At 47.5% G+C, this 22,761-nt stretch overlaps 1 protein-coding gene across 4 annotated transcripts in view; it reads right to left on the bottom strand.

The window, feature by feature from the left end:
- Positions 1–22,761, bottom strand: part of LOC105469284 (regulatory associated protein of MTOR complex 1) — a 413,056-nt gene that overhangs the window by 184,495 nt on the left and 205,800 nt on the right. For all 4 annotated transcript variants that reach the window (XM_011720145.3, XM_071081792.1, XM_011720144.3 and 1 more), the window contains exon 6: positions 21,827–22,002. In XM_011720145.3, the coding sequence (XP_011718447.2) occupies positions 21,827–22,002 (176 nt within the window). The remainder of the gene's footprint in view (positions 1–21,826; positions 22,003–22,761) is intronic.

The raw sequence follows: 22,761 nt of genomic DNA, 5'->3' as shown, positions 1-22,761 counted from the left end.
GCCACAAAGACATGGTCCAAACACATGGCAATGTCCAGTCCACGCCAGCACACAGACGTCTGGGTCCCCTCCAAGACAAACAAGAGCAAAATGCACTCATGGGTGCTGCGGCCACGGACACCACACGTGAGGTGTCACGACAGTTGTTCTTCTTTCTCTGAGGTCTCGTGATTTTACTGTCCGGATCCTCAATCAACATTTTATTCTTTTAAGAGATAAGGTCTTGCGCCACTCTGCCATGTGGGCTGGAGTACAGGGGCATGATCTCAGCTCATGGCAGTGGTGAACTCCTGGGCTCTAGTCATCCTCCTGCCTCCTTCTCCCGAGTAGCTGGGACCACAGGTGCACCACCATGCCGGGCTAATTTTTTGAAGAATGTTTGGCACAGATTGGGTCTTGCTATGTTGCCCAGGCTGGTCTCAAACTCCTAGTCTTAAGTGAACCTCCTGCATGGACCCCTTGAAATGCAGAATGACCATTCTTTAATCATGTGAGGTGCGTGGAAAATGTGATGAAGAAAAACACAACAGAATTAAAATGGAAGGAAAACTTTAGAAAGACTATTTCTTTGTGATTTTTCTAACTGCTCTTTCAAATGAGATGGGTAAATGACTATTCCAAAGGGTGCCAAGCATATAAACAGCTGATGATTTTCCTTCTCCGAGGTCCTGGATTGCATATGGTTTAATAAGGAAGAGCATAGGATTAGGGGAAGCAGTTTCATATACCCTGAAGAAGGTTAATTTTCTATCTGACATCAATTTTTATCTGTCATTAACATCAGGATCCTAATAGCTGCTCCCAAGAGCAGAGAAGTCACTGGTCCAAGCACCTTGTGGCACAGAAAGAGTGATGCAGTGTGATTTTAAAGTAGTGTTGGTAATTTGATTAATCCATGAAAAACAATACTTTTTCAGAGTTGTTATATGATCATCAAACTAAAATGGCAAACTTTTATGGAGTAGATACAAATGCCCCTAGGTTTTGTCTTTTCCCAATTTGATAAACTGTATAATGAAGTAACATTGTATCTAACCCCAGCCACGGATGGTCCCTACAAAGAACCCTGCTGGGCAAAGAGCTCCTTCCCTCTTCAGCCTCTGGCATTCACCTTTTCTTTATACAATTCCAAAGTCACGCCAGCAATACATCTATTTCTGTCATTTCTGCAGAAGACATTCTCAAAGTTAAAAATAGATCCAAAGTTCAAGCTATGCTTATTTAAGACATCATCACACCATTTACAAAAATTAACAAAATGGACCCTAAATGTAATAGCTAAAACTATGAAAGTGCTGGAAGTCAGTGCAGGTGTCAAACTTCATAACCTTGGATTAAGCAATGGTTTCTTAAACATGACACTAAAAGTACAGGTAACAGCAACAACAAAATAGATAAGATGGACTTTACCAAAATAAAATAAAAAACGTTCCTACCTCAAAGGACTCCATCTCAAAAAAAAAAAAAAAAAAAAAAGAAATAGGCAATAAGCCCATATAAAGATGCCTGACGTCGTTAGTCACTAGGGAAACGCAAAGCAGAACCGTGAGACACCACTTCACACACAGCAGGACGCTGGAACCAAGAACACCAGAGACACTTTCTCTAGTCCTGCTTGAATACTCAAGTTTTTAATAGTTTTCAACCACATATTTAAAATTATCAGTCAATTTAGAAATAACATGAAACCAGGTAATCTTTCCTGTCCAAATGACCTTTCCTGTCCCTTCCTCCCACACTGGCCTCTGCTCCCCCTTCACTTTATTTTTATTTTTATTTTTTGGAGACAGAGTCTTGCTCTGTTGCCCAGGCTGGAGTGCCGTGGTGCGATCTCGGCTCACTGCAACCTCTGACTCCCTGGTTCCAGTGATTCTCCTGCCTCAGCCTCCCCAGTAGCTGGCATTACAGGCGCCCACCACCACACCCAGCTATTTTTCGTATTTTTAGTAGAGACGGGGTTTTGCCATGTTGGTCAGGATGGTCTCGAACTCCTGACCTCAGGTGATCTGCCCGCCTCGGCCTCCCAAAATGCTGGGATTACAGGCGTGAGCCACTGTGCCTGGCCTCCCCCTTCACTTTCTAATAAATAACTCAGCACTTGGGTTCACCAAAAAGATTTGGTCCAGATGTCACTGGGGGGCCTTCTCTGTCTCTGGCCTTGTAATCCTGGTCCTTTCTTGCAGTCACGTACAGGACCTACAAGACACAGTCTTTCCCCAGCAATATGCAAAGTAGGGAACATTTTCTCTCAGAAAATAATGTTGTGTTGAAAATGGCACTTTCATATTGAAAATGGCACTTTCATATATGTGTGATTTGGGGCCATGTAATTAGAGCAATCTTTTAGTAAAGAAGTTTGGCAGGGCCAGGCACAGTGACTCACGCCTGTAATCCCAGCACTTTGGGAGGCTGAGGTGGGCAGATCACGAGGTCAGGAGTTCAAGACCAGCCTGGCGAGTATAGTGAAACCCCATCTCTACTAAAAGTACAAAAATTAGCTGGGCGTGGTGGTGGGCGCCTATAGTCCCAGCTACTTGGGAGGCTGAGGCAGGAGAATCGCTTGAACCCAGGAGGCAGAGCTTGCAGTGAGCCGAGATCACGCCACTGCGCTCCAGCCTGAGAAGACAGAGTGAGACTCCATCTCAAAAAAAAAAAAAAAAAAACGTTTGGCAAAAGATACCAAGAGCTATATATACTTTGACCTACTGATCTTATTCCCAGAAATATATTCTAAGAAATAGTCCAAAATGGCTGGGTGCGGTGGCTCACACCTGTAATCCCAGCACTTTGGGAGGCCGAGGTGGGTGGATTACAGGGTCAGGAGATCGAGACCATCCTGGCTAACACGGTGAAACCCCGTCTCTACTAAAAATACAAAAAAAATTAACCAGGCATGGTGACGGGCACCTGTAGTCCCAGCTACTCGGGAGGCTGAGGCAGGAGAATGGCATGAACCCGGGAGGCGGAGCTTGCAGTGAGCCAAGATTGCACCACTGCACTCCAGCCTAGGCGACAGAGCAAGACTGCATCTCAAAAAAAAAAAAAAAAAAAAAAAGAAATAGTCCAAAATAAGAAAATATTATTATTTTTTTCTTTTAAGAGACAGGGTCTCACTCTATTGCTTCGACTGGAGTTGTTTTTTGCTTTTTAAGAGGTAGGGTCTTGCTATGTTGCCCAGGCTAGAGTACAGTGGTGCAATCATAGCTCATCATAACTTTAAACTCTTGGGCTCAAGTGATCCTCCCATTTTAGCTTTCCATGTAGCTGAGACTACAGCTGCATGCTACTGTGGCCAGCTAAGGGAAGACGAACAGGAAAAAAATCCTTGCAAGCACTATAATTTTATAAGAAGGAAATGATTAAGTAATACTATCTATAAATGTGATGGAATACTAAATTTGAAAATATCAGTAGCAATATAAGTGATCTTCAGATTTAAAAACAATATGAAATACATAAAATTCCAAGTAAGTAAAATTATGTGCATATATGGAGAAATGTATGAAGAATATGGAATCACGAAAACAGTGGATTCTGGGTAATTTTTCTTTCATTTCTTCCTTTTCATTGCTTACTATTATAATATTGTTTGTGCAATAAATTAAAAGAGAGCAAAGGCTCCCTCTGGGGTTCTTACAATGATGGGTATTTCTGGGTCACGTGGTTTGAGAGCCAAACATGTGGGCTGCGTCTGTTTTTCATCCTATGCCCAGCGACGCTGCACCCTTACGCCAGCACTTCTGCGCGGAGAATCAACTTGATCTTCGGTGGAAACCACGGCTGGCTCTGTCCCCTGGCTTCTGCTGCACTTTAGTATTTTCAACATTCTCAACTACCCCCTGAAGCATCTGAGAAGAAGAAAACAACTCAAGAAGCCTAAAATCAAGGTAAAGAAAAGAGAAGACTGGGTGGGTGTGGGGGTCACACCTGCAGTCCCAGCACTTTGGAAAGCCGAGGTGAGAGGATTGCTTAAGGCCAGGGGTTTGAGACCATCCTGGGCAACATAGCAAGACCGCTACCTGTTCAAAAGAGAAAGAAAGAAGACTAACAACAAGTCAAAGACAGAAGACTAAGAACAAGGAAAGTCACAGGAAGAAAGGAGAAAAACAGCACAGAGAAAATGGCTGAAAACAAGAAGAAAGTCGGAGTAAAAGCCCTGCAGAAAAGGCTTTCCCATCTTCTCCACTGCAGGAAACAGGTGTTCTGCCTTTGGGTTGAAGCAGTGGCTGGAAGCTCACCCCGCACAGGGCACGCAGCCCCGGGCTAGGCTTGTCGGATGGCTGAGGGGCCAGACTTACACCAGGAGGATGCAGACAGCAAGACAGCAGGGGACCGACAGACACAGGCCCAGGAGCCCAAGGGAGGAAGGTGCAGAGACCCTGCCGGACCACACACAGGCAGGCCCGTGGAGGAAAAAGCCGCATTTTAAAGCAAGCAACTTAATTACCTGAAAACCTTCCACAGTAGAGGGGCAGAGAAAGGGAATGATGAATGACTTGAGGACAGACACTGTGTCCGCATCCTCCTTGATTTCTCTGTGGCATCTTACAGTCCCCTGCACACAGCGAGTCCTCAGGAAACACTGCGGGACTGCGGCGCCACAAATGCTACTTTTCACAGCTTCCCAGGGGCCGCCCCCATTCGGTCCCTGCTGAAAGCTCTATAAAGTCCCCAATGGGCAGCTGGTTCTCGTGTAAAGTACGGCACGGCATCAAGTAAAGTGATAACGTGTAATACCTTCAGCTCACACTGGCGAAGGCAGGCAGCATGGAATAGTGAAAATAACACAGGATTTGGGATCAGAAGATCCAGGCTCCTGTTTGGCTCTGCTATAAATGAAGCTGTCCACCCCGGACGGCCACACACGGAGCATCTGGTACCTCTTCAGTAACACAGTGACGTTTTATGCACTACATCTGCTTTGACGAGTCCTGGGTTATTAGCAAGAGCGAATGTGACACCATACGGGAGAATACTCTCTGGATTGTGAAATATGACACAATTCATACTCAACAGCTTGCATTACGTTGCGGGTCCACTTCCGAAGCACTCTCCCGTGCCGTCTGTGTCACACGGGAGCGTGAGCATCATCATCACACAGGCGCTGTCGAGAACCGAGAACTTAAGGGGAGTAGAGACGAGACCAGCTGACGTCCAGACTCCCAGAGTCCCCGCTTTCTCCGGATGTCACAGCACCCTTGATCACACCAACAGGACACGAGCCTTTTAAAAACTTGAGGTGTTTCTAATGAGCACAATGATCAGTGCTTCTTTCAACGAAGAAATAGAAAAATAGGGAGTGATGGTTTACATTAAAGCCTGACTCAGCCTTGTCCTTCTGACAGCCCGAGAAGAGGGCCTCTGTCAGGGTTCAGCACCACACCCCCGGGGCAGGCCGGATAGCCCTGCGTGTCCACCGGGAGCTGTCTGGAGGGAATCAGAAGCGGTCGATGTCTGAGGGAGCTCTGTTGCACAACAGAACACACTGAACACAACCAGGCACCGAGCGTTCCTCTTCCACAAAGAACAGTTTGCTGGCAGCGCCACAGTGACTACACGTCCCCAGCAAGGCTACCCATCCGTCCCACCAGCCTGCCCAGGCGCCTGCCTGGAGGAGGGCCTGGTGCCAGAGGAAGCAAATCCAAGTAACATCTAGGAGCCGGCCAGCTCGGAGCAAGGCTGCAGGGCTGCCTCGTAAACAAACAGACCGGCCAGGCGTCGGCCAGGCCTCAGCGAACGGTTCCAACCAAGTGCTCGGTGTAAAACATGCCCCCAGTGGCCTGCCTTGGAGCAAAGCACAGGCACAAATCAAAATAAAGGAAGGGCCTTTCCAACAAACTTCAAGTCCAACAATTGGCAAGGGAGTGAAAAAGAAGAAGAAAAACTGACCTATAAAAAGCAGAGACATTGTAAAGGACTGTCTTCCCATGCGCCCCCAGAATATACTGCTTCAACAACCATGGTGGATATTAAAACCCACTGCCAGAGGCGCTATTCACCAGAGTGGGATTTAGCTGCAACTGCAGTACACTGTTGCATCCGCAGAGTCTCTCTCTGTGGGAACAAAAGATCCCCACTAGCTGTGTCTCTCTCACAGTCCCTCTGGACTTTGGTGACAAACTGCGGTGAAGCGACAATGTCCAGGGCCAACAACAGCGCCTGCCCGCCTGTCCCAAGAGTGGTGGTGCTGCTCCTGGGCGGCCCTGTGTCACTGGCTCGGCCACACGCCTGCTTTCTCTGGCGGGAGAGACCCAGGAACAACTCTGTGCCTCTCCAATAGCACAGTGCCAGCGCACGCCACCTGCACACACACGGCTCTCCAATAGCACAGTGCCAGCGCACACCACCTGCACACACGGCTCTCCAATAGCACAGTGCCAGCGCACGCCACCTGCACACACGGCTCTTTGAGAAAATCTGATTTTAAAAGCCCTGCATGTATTAAGCCTTTTAAGTGGTGATGAGGAAGCAGAAGGTAATGACGAGCAGAGCTCTCAGGTCAGAAAACCCCGGTTCAAATCGCAGCCCTGGCCCTGCCCTTGCACAGCCCCAGGCAAGTTCACACCTTGATGTCTGGCTGCCATCACTTACCTTTCACTTACTTGATGAGGGTAATGGAACTATAAAATAGGAATTACTGAGATTAAAAGAAACAAAAAGTTTTAATATGCACCTGGTACTTAATAAAAATTAAATACACATTAGTCTGTTCCTTAAGATTTTTGCTCACAGATTCAATAATGACCTCACAGTGCTAGAGCTGGTGCTTTACTGAATGAAACAAAGTCCAAGCCATTGGATGAGCTGTGTGGCTGGTGAAGTCGCGCAGGAGAATGGGGGCAGCTGCCCCTCAGGGAGCCCGGGGAGGGGGTGGGGGTGGGGAAGAGACCAGGCATGCGATGGGGAGGGGAGGGGGTCCAGGCGTGTGGGGGGAGGGGTAGGGAGACCAGGCGTGTGGGGGGAGGGGAGGGGGGTCCAGGTGTGGAGGGGGAGGGGAAGGGGGGGGGTCCAGGCATGTGGGGGGAGGGGCAGGGAACCAGTCACGTAGGGGCAGGGGCGGGAGAACCAGTCATGTAGGGGGAGGGGCGGGGGAATCAGTCATGTAGGGGGAGGGGTGGGGGAACCAGTTATGTTGTGGGCAGCACTGGTGGTCCCTGCTGGACTGGGGTCAACCCAGCACCATTTGGGTCAAATGACAAGGAGGTCCAAGGGCTGCCCAAAACAATGACGTCTTCAGAAAAATTGCTATTGTTTTTGGATGTGATATTAAGGAAAGCAATCCAAGACAAAGATGTACATTTATATTTTAAAAGCAGCCAAACAGTGGCAGATGAAGGCAGGTGAACATATTTCGACTCTGGCCTGTGCAGTCCAGGCACTCATTCACGGCCCTGATACCTGAGGTGCCTCCACACCTCTACGTACAGAAATTAGTGTCAGGCCTGTAATCCCAGCACTTGGGGAGGTTGCAGTTGGAGGACTGCTTGAGGCCAGGAGTTCAAGACCAGCCTGCACAATATAACAAGACCCCATTTCTACAAAAAATGTGAAAAATTAGCCAGGCACGGTGGTGTGCACCTACAATCCCAGCTACCAGGGAGCCTAGAAGGTCGAGGCTGCGGTAAGCTGTGACTGCCTTGCTACACTCCAGCTGGGGTGCCTGAGCGAGAAGAAGGGCAAGTCAGATCCAGCAGCAACAGCTTCCCCCATGTGGGGGGCGGGGCCTGGAGCCAGGCATGGCAGTGACCAGCTGAGGGACACAGGGGTTCAGAACTCCTGGGAGATGCCAGCCGGCCTCCACCCACCCCCACCCCACCCAAGTCCGAATGGAAGCAGCAGGGTTTCCTGTGTCATTCCTAAGGCCTCTCAGGTGATGCCTTCCTTCCATTACACAGAAAAACAAGAAACACAAACAACCAGGGTAAACACCTGTGGCTGGGAGGGAGAGCGGCGTTCCAGGTAGAGAAGACCTGATTACAATGTTGAGGGCTGGACAGGAAGGGCAGAAAGCCTGGGAGGCACCCCCTTCCGTCCTGAAGCTTAATTGCACCTGGAGGGAAAGAACTAGGCAGTGAGGCCCAGGAGGGCCAGCGGGCAGCGGGAGTGTCCTCTTGCTGGGGTTGTCCTTTTGTTTTAGGCATGAGAGGTTTATGCAGGTGTAATGACGAGGAAAGTGCAGGCAGAGGGACAGCCTGAGGAAAGAGGGATTATCTCAGCGAGGTCAGGATGTGATAGCTGGATGCGCTGCAGTTTCTCACAGGCAGAAGAGTACGTCGAGAAGAGGGCCAAGAACACAGCCGGGGGAGATCATACATCCAGGTGCAGGAAGAGAAGCCAGTCAGAGAGTGGGAGCTACAGAGAGGCAGCCGCAGACCCCAGGGCGGGGAAGGAGGTGGTGGAGGGGGTGTCCCTTGCTTCAGCTCCGCAGCGGACTCCTCAGGGGCAAGGATTAGGAACAGGCCAGAGAGGCTGACAGCTCGGAAGGCAGCGATCGCCTCGACGGTTCTGGGAGAGCTCCTGGAGTGGCAGGAAGGCAGGGGGCTGCCCCGGGGCCGAGAGAGGCAGTACACGCTGTATGCTGGGAGAAGCCCAGTGGCAACAGCAGCACAAACCAGACACACTAAGGGGAAGACGCACAATTTAAGGAAAGAGGTTGCTGGGCTTAGGTCAGTTGCCTTCTGTGCTTTGTTGCTGGTTCTGATGGGGAAATCTGAGTCCAAACATCTGTGGATTGGAAGGTGGGGGTCTTGCGGACAGCGAAAGTGAAGAGAGGAAGCGTCTGAGGCTGGTAAGTGGGAACCACAGGCTGAAAGCGCTACCAGCAGTGCGCTTTTCCTCATAGAGAATGCAAACAGCATGGCCTCTTGCATAGTAACAGAGAAGATGTATTCACAACTGACAATATCGTTGTCCTCCGTTAAAAACGGTAGGTGACAGACATACCTGGATCCTGAACCCGCCTGTCCCTCCGACAGCCACCGCCATGCCCAGCTCCAAGCCTCACCCACCCGGGTGAGCTGCCCATGTCGGATGCAATTTGTTCCTCTGTGTTCCCAAGTGCCCTGGGCAGCTTCCTCAGGAGAGCCCGGACCACGCTGCCGCTGAGCTACGAACGTGGCTTCTCCAACAGGCTTCCATTTCCCGGAGGGCTGCTACGCTGCGGAGGCAGGTCCCTCCTAAAATTCCTGTCGGAACTGAGGACCCGAAGCGACAGTGCTAAGAGGTGGGGCTTTAGAAGATTGTTACATCCCAAGGCTCCACCGTCCTGAGTGGGATTTTAGCAACCTGATTTAAGGCGGGGGTGCTGGAGGAATGCAGCCTCTCCTGCCTTCTGCCTTCTGCCATGTGAGGATGCACGGTCCTCCCAGGAGGCCATGGGAAAAGACACCACCTCGAACGCAGAGAGCAGCCCTCACCTGACCCCAAAATCGCCAGTGCCTTGACCTGGGACTTCCAGCCTCCAGAACCGGGAGAAATAACTCTCTGTTCTTGATAAATTACCCAGTTTCGGGGGCCTGTCCAGCAGCACTGGTGGGCTGAGATAAGGGTGGAGACCCCCGTGTGACTGGCTCTGCAGGCCGGGCCAGCCCCTGCAGCTGCACAGCACGTACCACAAAGAAGGTGCTGCCAACAGAAGAAATCCCAGTCCGAGCTTCGTGGTCATGGACCCCACCCTCCCTCTCGTGTCCTGGCCACCATCCTTCTCTCAGATGCCACACTGGGCTGCTGGCCCAGATGTGTTCAGGCCTGTGAGCAGGTCAGGGTGAGTGCCTCACAATGCCTTTCTCCACCTCCTCTCACTGGTGAAACTTCACTCATCACAGGGGGTGGCACGAGGACGCCCCAGCAGCAGTGATGCCGCCTGCCTCCAAGGCAAGCACAAGGAGTGTCCCTAGTCTCTCCTCTGTCTCCAAGAAGAGCACTGATCAGAGGGAGCGCCTCTCCCTGGAGACCCTCTTTTCCTGGCGCACAGGGACTGTGGCTCATAACCCTCATGACTTAGGTGTTTACCAGCTACCTGGGCCAGGCCGGGAACTCAGAAGTTCTCATTGCACAGAGTCCTTTCAACCTGCGAATAAGCAGCACTCGGGCTGCTCCCAGCGACACTGGTGACAGTACTCAAAGTTAGGTTTAATGCCCAGTCTCAGAGTGCACTGAAATGGCTTCCGAATCCAGTTTAAATTGTTCTATGTACTGACTATGCATCTACAGCAACATTTACTCAGCAGTACAAATAACGAGAAACCAAAGGAGGCTAACGTCTCCTGGATTAATTCACACCATTTTATAACAAGGCTGGCAACACCATGCCACCATCCTTATGGGTTCACATGTCAGCTTGGTTCTGGCATGGGACACCGTGCCACCCTCCACACAGGCCTATATGATGGCATGGCTCTGGCATGGGACACACGCCACGCTCCATACAGGTCTATATGACAGCATGGTCCTGGGGTTCCAACAATGATGCCATCGAGACAGGCATTACCGATTCCATCTCAGCACAAGTCAAATGAGGATGAAAATGGCTTCTGCAATACACTGCCCAGTTTAACACGAGTCAAATGACCACTTTTTTTAATTTACAAAAGGGTCATGAACGCCTACTATGAAATATGGAGCTGAATGCACTGCCAGTTTTTGCATGCAATGTGACCTAACGCCACTGATTAAATACAGAGGCATGTGCATGCTTAGGCACATAAATCAGAAAAGAAGCCAAACTACCACTAAAATGCCCAGAAGTTTAAGAAGAAGATACAAAGAGGCAAACAAGTAGTTAACGGGTCATTGTGTGATAAATGTGATATAAATCCGTTGTTCAGCAGGTATGATTTCAAACAAGCACTGAAGCTAATTTGGAACATAGTGATGATGGCATCAAACAGGAGACAACAAACGCCTTTCTTCCCATTAGACACGGACAGTGAGGAGGCCTGGGACAGGCAGGAGTGAGGCCAGGGGCTGAGCACTCTTTCCCGTGCAGTATTCCACCCAAGCTGATTTCTGAGAATTACACGAATAACTCAGTAGCTATGGGAGACCCACTGTGGGCTCAACTGCATAGTCTTAATTCTTTTCTGAATGTTCCTTTTATGTTAAAAGAATACTCTGTGTACACTTGCTACCCTTGAGTCCTTCAGACACATTTCACATGGATGCATTCAAACGCTCACAAAGTCTTTGGGACTCACTAAGCGGCCTACTGGGACTCCAAGTGAGATCATGCACTCCCTGGCTCTCCTGTTAGACGGAGATGGGAGAAGGAAATGTGAGCCGACAGTGAATGACTAGAAGGGAAGTCCCAACATGAACCAAAAACATAAAGGCAAGCAGCTCTTAAAAAAAAATTCAGGGGCCAGTGCAGTGGCTCACGCCTGTAATCCCAGCACTTTGGGAGGTCTAGATGGGCGGATCGTGACGTCAGGAAATTGAGACCATCCTGATTAACATGGTGAAACTCCATCTCTACTAAAAATACAAAAATCAGCCGAGCGTGGTGGTGGGTGCCTGTAGTCCCAGCTGCTCGGAAGGCTGAGGCAGGAGAATCACTTGAACCAGGGAGGCAGAGGTTGCAGTGAGCTGAGATTGCGCCATTGCACTCCAGCCTGGCGACAGAGCAAGACTCCGTCTCAAAAATAATAAAATAAAATAAAAAACATAAAAAAATTCATGTAACACTTTTTCTTAGGGAAATAAGGTGATTTTTAAAAGGCCCTAGGTGCATAAAATTTGGTCAAATTAGTCAATAGTTAGGCAGTGGCCTTACAAGTATTTTTTTGGCTTTTACCATTACTAATTACACTGAGCCTTGGGACAGCAGTTTGATATAGTCAGCAGATATTTAAAAATTTCACAAAGGTTGTCTGTCTACTCTGTTCAGTCTTAAAAGTTTGGCAGAATTCACTAGTAAAGGTATCTGGGTGGGGGGTTATCTTTGTATGGTTGTTAACCAGAAATTTAATTTCCTTAAGAGATATATCCTATCCAAATTTTCTTTTTCTTCTTCTGTCAGATTTGATAACTTGTGTCTTTCACAGAATTTATCCATTGCATCTAAGATGAAGAATTTACTGGCATATGGTCCTTCATGATTAAAATGATTCCCTTATTCTCCTTTTATTTATTAATTTTCGATTTTGGAGACACGGTCTCACTCTGTGGTCTATGCTGGGCTGCAGTGATCACGTCAGCCATGATTCCTCTCACGGCTGCACAGAGGTATCACACCTCTCATACCTCACATGCTCACTGCAGCCTTGATCCCTCTCAGCTCAGGTGATCCTCCCACCTCAGCCTCCCAAGTAGCTGGGACTACAAGCATGTGTCACCACGCACTGGTAATTTTTGTATTTTTTTGCAGAAATGGGGTTTTGCTATGTTGCCCAGGCTGGTCTTGAACTCCTGGGCTCAAGCAATCCACCTGCCTCAGCCTCCCGAAGTGCTGGGATTACAGGCGTGTGCCCTCGCACCTGGCCCCTTACTCTCCTTTTAACGTCTGTAGGATCAGAAAGGATGTGCCCTCCTTCATTTCTGATGAAGGTCATTTGTATCTTCCCTCTATTTTTTTTGAGCACTGTATGAAAAGTTTTGACAATTTTAATGAACCTTTCAAAAACTATCAACTAGTTTCATGAATTTTCACAAGTTTTTGGGTCGATTTCTGTTTACTTTTGCTCTTTATCATTTCTTTTCTTCTACTTACTTAGGGTTTAATGTATTCTTTTTTTTTTCTGGTCTTAAAGAAAAACTTAGACCATGTATTTGAGAGTTTTCTAATTAAAAACTATAAATGGCATTAAATTTTGAGATCAATTATTGCTGGTATATGAACACCTAGTTCAGTAATGATGCCTGTTGCTTTCCATAGTGACAAACAGTGAGCTTACAAATAGCAAAGGGTATAGTGCACACCTCTAGGTGGACCTTTGCAAGCATTTCTATATACTGCTAACAAAGAAAAAGGACTGCCAACTAAACAGGTACGTTACTTATTGTAAGATCCTCCTGGACCTCAGATATGTTAAGCGTGAAAATGCACATGCTGGATCAGGCGTGTTGGCTCATGCCTGGAATCCCAGCACTTTGGGAGGCTAAAGCGGAAGGACCACTTGAGCCCAGGAGTTCAAGGATGCAGTGAGCTATGACTGTATCACGGCGCTCCCACACAAGTAAAAGTGAGAGACCCTGTCTCTATTTTTTAAAAAAGGACCAGATGTGGTGCCTCACACGCTTGTAATCCCAGCACTTTGTAAGGCCGAGGTCTGAGGATCTCTTGAGCTTAGGAGTTCAAGACCAGCCTAGGCGACATGGTGAAACACAGTCTCTACAAAAGACACAAAAACTAGTCGGGTATGGTGGCATACAACTGTAGTCCCAGTTACTTGGGGGGCTGAGGCGGGAGGATTGCTTGAGCTCGAGAAGTTGAGGCTGCAGTGAGCCATGTTCACACCACTGCACTCCTGCTGGGATGACAAAGCAAGATCATGTCTCAAAAAATAAAAAAAGCACATGCTAGAATCAGTGAATTATGTTAGATGACCCTTACTGTAAACAGAAAACTACAAATGTTCACATTCCTTCTGCTGGTTATGGAGTTATCTTGTCTTACTGGGGGTCAGGAATTCTAATACTGTTTTAGTGCTAGAATCTTTGCCTTATTCCCAGCTTCGAAGGGAAGACGTCTCAAGTCCCTCCACTAGGCTGATTTGCTGAAGAGCTCTGACGTTGCCTTTACCAAGTTAAGTAAGTCATGGTAACCTGCATTTAGACATGAGAGACTACCGATGACAGTGATCTCAACTTCCTCCATAACGAGAGAAAAAGAACAGGACAAGGACGGAGAGCCCCAGGAAGAAAATCATAGCAAATGAGAGGCGCTGGGCATGAGAAGAGAAGCGGAACAACCACAGTGGAGGCTGTCAGTTCGGGGGCCCAGGCACCCAGCTTTGAATCCTGGCTCCACCAGTTACTCTCCAAGCAACCTGAACTTCCTCATCCTGAAAGCAGCACTAATGCTAGTCCACACCTCACAGGCATGTGGTGTTAGATGAGTTCATTAGTGGAATGGCTCCAGCGATGCTTGACAAATGCTAACTACTGTTACCCCTGTAATTGTAAAATGTCAACCAAAAAGAAACAGTTGGACAAGTGGTAAGTGGCTCAGCAGAGGTGAGAGAAGTGAAGTCTTCGACCTGGATGGTGCAAAGTCAAAATGAAGCACTCAGCTCTCAAAGCCTGGTATGAGCAAGGATCAAGAACGGAGACAACCAGGTCTCTCGAAGGAAGAACGGAGAGCAAGTGCCCAGCTGAAAACCTGGGAGAAGAGTGTCCAGAGGCCCCGGATGCCTCTTCCCATACCGGCAGGGCTCTCAGGCAATGAGACCCTCTGGATACAGAGACGCAGTGGACAGCGTAGGGTTGCCTTATCTTCCAGATTCACTCTCTTCATTTTGCTTTTCATCTGCTTGTTGCAGTTTTCCCCTGGCTCTTTAAGGCGAACATTTAATTTTTCTTGTTTTTTTAATCTTTGTTTTCTGACTAAACGTATTAAATCCTCGCCTGCTTTGGCTATATACACCCCACAGACAGGAAAAGTGCTATTACTAACATCTGGCTGTATTTTATCAGTTTTAAACTATTTCCTCTTTAATCCAAGGATTTTAAGATTTTAGTTTTCAGACTTTTGTTAAAGCTGTCCTTTTGTTACTGAGTTCTAGCTTCATTGTGTGTGGTCTGCCATGGAGTTTACATGAAGCTGATGCTTCTGGATTAGTAAAGCTTTCTTTGTAGTCACGTGCATGATTTATTTCTGTGAATGGTCCGCATATGTCCACATTCCCCGCTGGATGTATGGCCCTGTGTGCCTCTATGAGGTCTGGCTAATTAATTCGGTGACTAAAGTCTTCTCTGTTTTGCTTCCTTTGTCTGTACTTGGTATCTCTGTATCTAAGCACATTTCTCATTCATCTGCTTCGATCCATACTTACTTCAGTTCTCATCTTACCTGGTTCAAGGCCATGTTGTCAGATGCACACGGATTCATGATCAGTATATACCTTCCTGCTTTCCTGTTCCTTTTACCATAATACAACATTTTTCTTTGCCCGTTTCAATAATTTATCTCAGCTTCTGCTTTGAGTCATATTGGAACTAGCCACTTCAGATTTCTTTTAGCTCATATTTCTCTTTTTTATCCTTTGATTTCCAACCTTTGAAAGGGGTCTTGCCCCATCACCCAGACTGGAGTGCGGTGGTGCGATCACAGCTCACTGCAGCCTTGAACTCCTGGGCTCAAGTGATCCTCCTGCCTTAGGCTCCGGGGGAGCTGAGACCACAGGCGTAAGCCACCATGTCCAGCTAATTTTTAAATTTTTAGTAGAGACAGGGTCTTGCTGTTTTGCCCAGGCTTAAATGTTTTGCTTTAAATGTGTGTCTCATGGACAAGAGACTGCTGTATCATAATTTTATCCAACACAAGAATCATGGCCCTTTGAGAGGTGAGTTCAATTCATTTACAGTTACAACTTTACTCGAAAACATTTTAGCCATCATATCTTACACTTTCTATTTACTAAGCTTGTCTTTTCTCCTTTTCTACCTTTTTTTAGAGAGGAGAAAATTTTCTTTCCTTAGATATTTAAACTTTGTCTCTGCCTCTCGCTTTTCTCCCCTTCCCTCTAGCTCCGTCCTTTTGCTGGGAATTCCTCAAACAAGCTTCCCAGCTTCCTGGTTTATTCTTGGCCCTATCTATAATATTGCTTTTCAATCTATCTCTCCAGTTATTCCACTAATTACATTTTTCATACTCAACGCTTCCAACTGATCTTTCTTCCTGTTTCTTCTTATTTCCAATTGTCTTTTATCACTTTGAATATATTTATTATTGGATTGCTTCTTGCTTCTCTTTTCACAAGGGTGGTGGGACAAACCCTCTTTCCTCCCTCTTATTTTCCTTCTGAGCCCCAGACACAGCACAGCAGGCCGTGTATATCAAGGGCAATTGGGAGGAGAGCCGAGCGCCCTCAGCCTCACCTGCACCCTGGGGCCCTCACCAGCTCCACTGTCTCCTCCGGTCTCACCCCTCACCCCAACCCCCAGTGGGGACCCAGCCATCTCAAGGGAGCAGCAAGGTCTCCGGCTGTGCTGCTGAGTGGGCTCCCTCCAGGATCCATCAATCTCCCTCTTTCCTGTGGCACCCGAGGACAGGGTTCAGCCGGGGAGTCAGCAGCCCGTGCCCCTCCGTCTGCTTCAATTCCCTTTCTTACCGCATCCATCAGATGGTTTTTACATGTCATCTTTTTAAAAGGGAGCTCTATTACAATACATTATGATATTCATCTTAATTGAGTGTATGTCAAGAGACTGGAACAGTGAGAGAACACTGTCTAGTTTGGGGAGAAAAAAACATTCTTTGGAAACGGCCTGGAAGCCGCCGCGGGGACTGTGTGAGATCCATGATGCTGAGGCTCTACTGTGAAAGGCTCCACATCATAAAGCTGTTTCTCCAGACGCGAATTCCAAATTAAACTCGCCTACTACTAAGGTCTAAGATAGAGTGGGATACTACAAAAGAGCATTTTATTCAATAATGTGTCCCGGTTACTTCACCCTCTGGGAGGACCAGTGAGCGCCTCTCCCTTCACACATAATGCGCGAAGACACAGTCATCAGACTGTTGTTGAAAGGAAGCGGCAAAAGACCCGAGAGCACTGAATGGGCAGAACAAAGTGTGTTGTCTGGCAAAGCAGATATATTTTAGAAGACTCCTTGGAGAACAAATGGTTAACTCTATCATCAAAACCACAAGAATTTATGTTTCTAAAGGTAATTCTGAATGATTCTTGGTTGAGTCATCAAGAAAAAATACGAAGGAAATGTCACAGCAAATGTCTGAAATGAGACAGGCACTGCAAACCGCTTAGCCTGGCCAGATAGAGCCACGCTGAGCCTCCACCCCACCTGCGCGCCAGGAGATCTGTGCATCTTCCGTCTCCTGCGGGCAATGCGGGAGCGAAACTTTCCACGCTGACAAACCCACGTTAATGCTCTATCATGAACATTTATACTCCTGGAAATCCTTCAACTTAATTGAAAGAAAGGAAATAAGTTTTTTGACCTCTTTTCAATCGAAAATAATATCTATCATTTTCATTAATAGACAATACTAGTGCACACAGCACAGTGCAATAGACATCAATCTGTTTTATAGCAAGTCCCACAGCAAATTAAGTCCCACTGGCTTATAATTTTCAGTAGTATACAAATAGACCCATAATAAATCTAAAATGGTATTATGCCACTCAATCAAAGAAGTAGAAAACAGCCAAGGGAAAAAATATATTTTGGATTCTTACACTGTATTGACATACATGGTGAGTAAGATAATAATTTATATGGAAAGTAATATCATTGCTCATTTTGGAATTATTGAAATCAGTTTTTGAAAATGAAAAAGACTGAGGCAAAAATGAAAAAAAAATTAGAGAACAATATCTTCCAACAACTAGTTCATCACCAAATAAGATTCATAAATACACTTGCCACCAAATACACATGTACACATTTTGTCCAAATGAAGCAAAGCTGTATGCTATTTACCCAGCACACCGCATTCTGCAGCAGCTGTGCCAGCATAATGAGAGCAGCGTGCTTAGAAACCGTTCTCTTATTTACATAGTAAAAGGAGGGAGAGAGGGAGGGAATCTACCTTCCTGAGCATCGTCCTTCTCTAGGTCACCTGCCAACCGGGCAGACACGCACAGCCGTCATCTGCAGCCCAATCCTGGTTCCCTTTTCTGGAGCAGGAAGTGCCAAGCTACAGCTCCCGGGCCAAATCTGGCCAACTGCCTGTTTTCTTAAAGAAAACTTGACGGAGGCCTGGTGCGGTGGCTCATGCCTGTAATCCCAGCACTTTGGAAGGCTGAGGCAGGCGGATCAACTGAGGTCAGGAGTTTGAGATCAGCCTGGCCAACATGGTAAAACCTCGCCTCTACTAAAAATACAAAAATTAGCCAGGCATGGTGGCGGGTGCCTATAGTCCCAGCTACTCAGGAGGCTGAGGCAGGAGAATTGCTTGAACCAAGAAGGCAGAGGTTGCAGTGAGCTGAGATCGCACCACTGCACTTCAGCCTGGGCAACAGAGCAAGACTTGGTCTCAAAAAAAAAAAAAGAAAAAAAGAAAAAAAGAAAAAAGAAAAAAGCAAGCTTGACTGGAACACAGCCATGCTCATTGGTTTATCTATTGCCTGTGGCTCTTTCGTGCGGCCAACAGCAGACTTGGGACTGTCTGGCCCGAAAAGCCTAACCCAAGTGCGTCTGCCCCTTCACAGAACCAGGTCTGCCGACTTCCATCAGAGTGCTAGGCAGAACCTTCCCACCCTCATACTCCTGATGCCTAAGTCCTAAAGCCCTAGGCTCTGGCTAAATAAAACATGGAACTTCAACATAGTAAATAGTAAAATGATACTTACTAAGAGTCTCTAATGATCTAGGGCAGGGAACTCTAGTATAATGCTAAGGGTTAAGGATATGAAATAGTAAATTCTGTCCACTTACATCACTGCAAAAGGTACATGCACAGAAAAAAGGCCAACAGGCAACACATCAAAAAGTGAACACTAGTTGTCCTTAGATGGTAAAATCTTGGATAATTTTTTTCTACTTTTAACTTTTTAGTAATTTTCTGAAAAGAATGTATATTTCATTTTTAATTAGAAAATAAATTGACTTTTCAAAATGAAAAAATAAAACTGTAATCCTAAAAACATGTAATTACTGTCTGACAAACGATCTCATTCTTCCACTGGGGGGAAAAAAAAAAACCCTGGTGGTTTTTAACTTAGCTCACACAAAACTACACATTTCACTTGATAATTCTTTAATGAACATAGTCCATTACCACTCACAGGCTACAGACACCCAGCAAAATGTCATGTTCAACCTAATTTCAGCACTTCAGTATGGGAGAAAGCAGTTTACTGTAAAAGAGCTGCCACCTGAGACACCGCTCAATTGTTCCAGGCAGTGGTTATCTGATGACCACTGTCTGCCACTGTGGCATATTGATTTCAAAGTCCCTCTTATGGTAACTGTATCGGTTTGTTTTTTACTGCACTTCCTACTAAATGCTTACTTTAAAAAATCTGACTGTGTCCTAACTCCTACAAAGATTTCAGAGGCTACTGGGATGATGCATCACGTCTTGGTAGAGAGAAAGCACATTTCCCAATCAAAGGGCAGGTACCCATTTTAGAAATAACAAGGCCAGCAGCCCTCAGTGTGAAAGCCGGCTTCTTTATTTTATTTTATTTTACAGATGGGGTTTCCCTGTGTTCCCAGGGCTGGTCTCAAACTTCTGGGCTCAAATGATCCTCCTGCCTCAGCCTTCCGAGTAGCTGGGACTACAGGACGCACTGCCACATCTGGCCCAGGCGTCTTTAAGAGGGCACGGCTGTGCGCGGAGGGAAGCCAAGTCCTTCCCACTCGTGGCGGGAGAAGGAAGTGCCTGAGAGACACCTGTCTACTCGAGGAAATGCACTGGGTTTGTGCTTGTTCTCTCAACACGGGACGCCTCCAGTCTGCATGTTGGGGCCTCTATCTCCCTACTCTGCATCTCCTGGCTTTTCTATTTCCCATCTCGATCCTTTCCCATGGCCTCCTGTGAGCCCCCACTGTAGCCTTCCAGGCCATTCATTTGGCTCCAGCGGTGTTTCTCCTGCTATGGGTCCTATCTACTGTGTTCTTTATTTCAAACATTACAGTGCGCCAGTGTTCCCGAAGCAAGGACGCCAGTGTAACAACTGTCAGCACACACAGAAAGCGCCTTCATACAAACCAGAAATTAGGTGAGCGCTCATAGTACCCGGTTCAGCTTCATGTTGTTGAAAGAGGCACTGAGAGGCAGAAAAAACAGTCTTGAAAAGAAAAGATAAATGTTTGAGGTGATGGATAAGTTGGATAGATCCCAGTTACCCTGATTTTGATTGTTACGCATTGTATGCATGGATCAAAATATCACCTGGACCCCCAAAATACATACAACTATCATATATCAATTTAAAGAATGCAAAGCAAATTCATTATAAGTTACTCAGTCTGTTGTATGCTGTTATAGCAACACAAAACAGACAGACAGACAAGAAAAAGTACTATAAAAGAAGAACCAAGCAGAAAATCACCCAGGGGCCTGTAGGCTGAAGCTTCTGCAGACGCACAATGGACACTGCCAGGGAACAGGCCTCATTCCCACTCATTTTCCCGTCCCCCACTCCTGATTTCCTGCATGACTGCTTCGGTGCGCCCGAAGATAGGAAGTGGATCGAGATGGTGGAATAAAAGGCTCCACCAGTCCCATGTTGGCCAGGCTAGTCTCGAACTCCTGGCCTCAAGCAGGACTGTGGGTGAGAAGGCAGTAGACTGTCCGGAGTGTTAGGTCATCTTGACAGAAGCCTCAAGAGTGTCCTCGGCCAACAAGCAATCTGCCTGCCTACCCTCCCAAAGCATTGGGGTTACAGGCGTGAGCCACTGCACTTGCTATTTTTCTATTTTCCTTTTAGAGACAGGGTCTCCCTATGTTGCCCAGGCTGGTCTCAAGCTCCTGTGCTCAAGGGATCCTCCTGCCTCAGCCTCCTAAGGTGCTAGGATTACAGGTGTGAGCTACCACGCACAGCCCTCTTCCCTTCATCTCCAACTATTTTGGGGTAACAGTAAAAGGAGGTCTCTCCCTGAGTGGAAACCTGCAGCCCCCAAGTCTGGGCGGGAGGGCTAGGGACAGTTAGTGTGAGGGCTGCGCCACAGTCACCCCAACATTATGAACCCCCAGCCCTGGGGTCTGGGATCAATTTGGACTTGGCTGCAGAGGCAGAGCAGGAAGGCCAAGTTTTCCTCCACCTAGCAGTTAAGGACACACTCATGCAGCCTTTCCCCTCTGGCCCTTCCCAGGGGGTCCCTGGGGGCCCTTACTTTGCTGTACTGTTAGCCCCCTGTGTCCACCCAGGGCTGCGGGTGAGAAGGCAGGAGACTGTCTGGAGTGTTAGGCCGTCTTGACAGAAGCCTCAAGAGTGTCCTCGGCCGACAGCACGGTGTCTCCTGCACCGCTGCACCATTCGCACGGCACCTCAAGAGAGAGGTGTTTATCTACTAGCCGGTAACAGCCACGACATATAAGCTTTTCAGCAAAACATAAAATGGGAAAGTAGATATTAAAGAGTGGCAAGATGGTCTAGGGGAGAATATTGAATTTGGAAGCAGGAAACACACACATCCCATTGTGCGTTCTGCCGGTGACGTCGGAGCTGAAATGTGGCTTCTACCATCTTGGAATATCACACACATTTCTTCAGTTACGTTCCCAATGGCTATAACTTTTAAAAACGATGGAGATAGAAAAATCATGGCTTTTATTTCATTGCTAAAAATAAACTGAAAGATTACGCTTCAACTCAAGCAAGGGATTAAATGACTTCCTTTTTCATAGTAGCCTTTTCTTCCCCCGAAAGCAAGTCCAGTTTCCAGTATGACCAACCCTGGTACTAAGACGCCTCCGAAACGCACAAAGCTAAGGAGAGGGTCTTGCAAATCACAAAGCAGTGAGCTGCCCCCGAACAGATCAGAAGGAAGAAAGGATCTGGAACTCTCAAAGAGTAAAACCCAAGCCTGCGCCGGGAATCCTGAATCCTGAATGACACAAAGAGAAGACGGGGTACACTCATGTCTGTCACGTGGGCTCCTGGGACGATGTGAATGCCTGGGGCCCACATGGGCTGGGATTCCTGTGGGAGAGCCCAGGTGAGTGGGTCCCAGGGGCACAGCAGGGGCCACTCACCAGCGCAGGGCGATCTTGATGGGGGTGGTGAGGCAGGAGGTGAACAGGTCAGCCGGGAGGTCGGGGATCATGGGCAGCAGCTCAGTGGCCTCGCAGGCTGCCAGCTGGATGCAGTTTTTCATCGACGGAGGCAAAGGCATCTGAGCAAGAGGGTGATTTGGGTTGATTGCAGCTACCTAAAGGGCAGAACATTTGGGAAAAGAGAGTGTGACTTAGCTGCTGGTCACAACCAAAGAGTAAGCTGGAGCTGTAACACAGAAGGAAAGAAGATATCAACTCAGGCGGTCAGTTTTCACCAGAAAGTCCTCTGGAGAGAGGCACCGCTGCTGAACTGTCTCTGGAGGCTGACTGTAAGCCTGGAAAACTGGCCGTCTCATTCCCAACGCCCTTCTGATGGCACAGCCTGGTTACGTCTCAGTCAACTCTGTTTTCTTTCCGGTTTTCCTCTTTGCAGGCCCCTACTTACCCTAGGATTGTATCAGTGTCCACCAGGTCTTTCATGGTGTCTTATGGTTTATTTATTTTATTATTATTATTATTATTATTTTTGAGATGGAGTCTTGCTCTGTCGCCCAGGCTGGAGTGCAGTGGCCGGATCTCAGCTCACTGCAAGCTCCTCTTCCCGGGTTCACCCCATTCTCCTGCCTCAGCCTCCCGAGTAGCTGGGACTACAGGTGCCCGCCACCACGCCCAGCTAATTTTTTGTATTTTTAGTAGAGACGGGGTTTCACCGTGTTAGCCAGGATGGTCTTGATTTCCTGACCTCGTGATCCGCCCGCCTCGGCCTCCCAAAGTGCTGGGATTACAGGCGTGAGCCACCGCGCCTGGCCCCTTATGGTTTATTTTAAATGTTCAATCTTTAATCCATCCTAACCTTATTTTGTTGTGTTTAATGACATAGGAAGATGTTCAGGTTATGTGACGTGAACTCCATC

Source organism: Macaca nemestrina, chromosome 17, assembly GCF_043159975.1.
Source record: "Macaca nemestrina isolate mMacNem1 chromosome 17, mMacNem.hap1, whole genome shotgun sequence".
In the NCBI taxonomy this organism is placed as follows: domain Eukaryota; kingdom Metazoa; phylum Chordata; class Mammalia; order Primates; family Cercopithecidae; genus Macaca; species Macaca nemestrina.
This window is presented reverse-complemented; position numbering and strand designations above follow the sequence as displayed.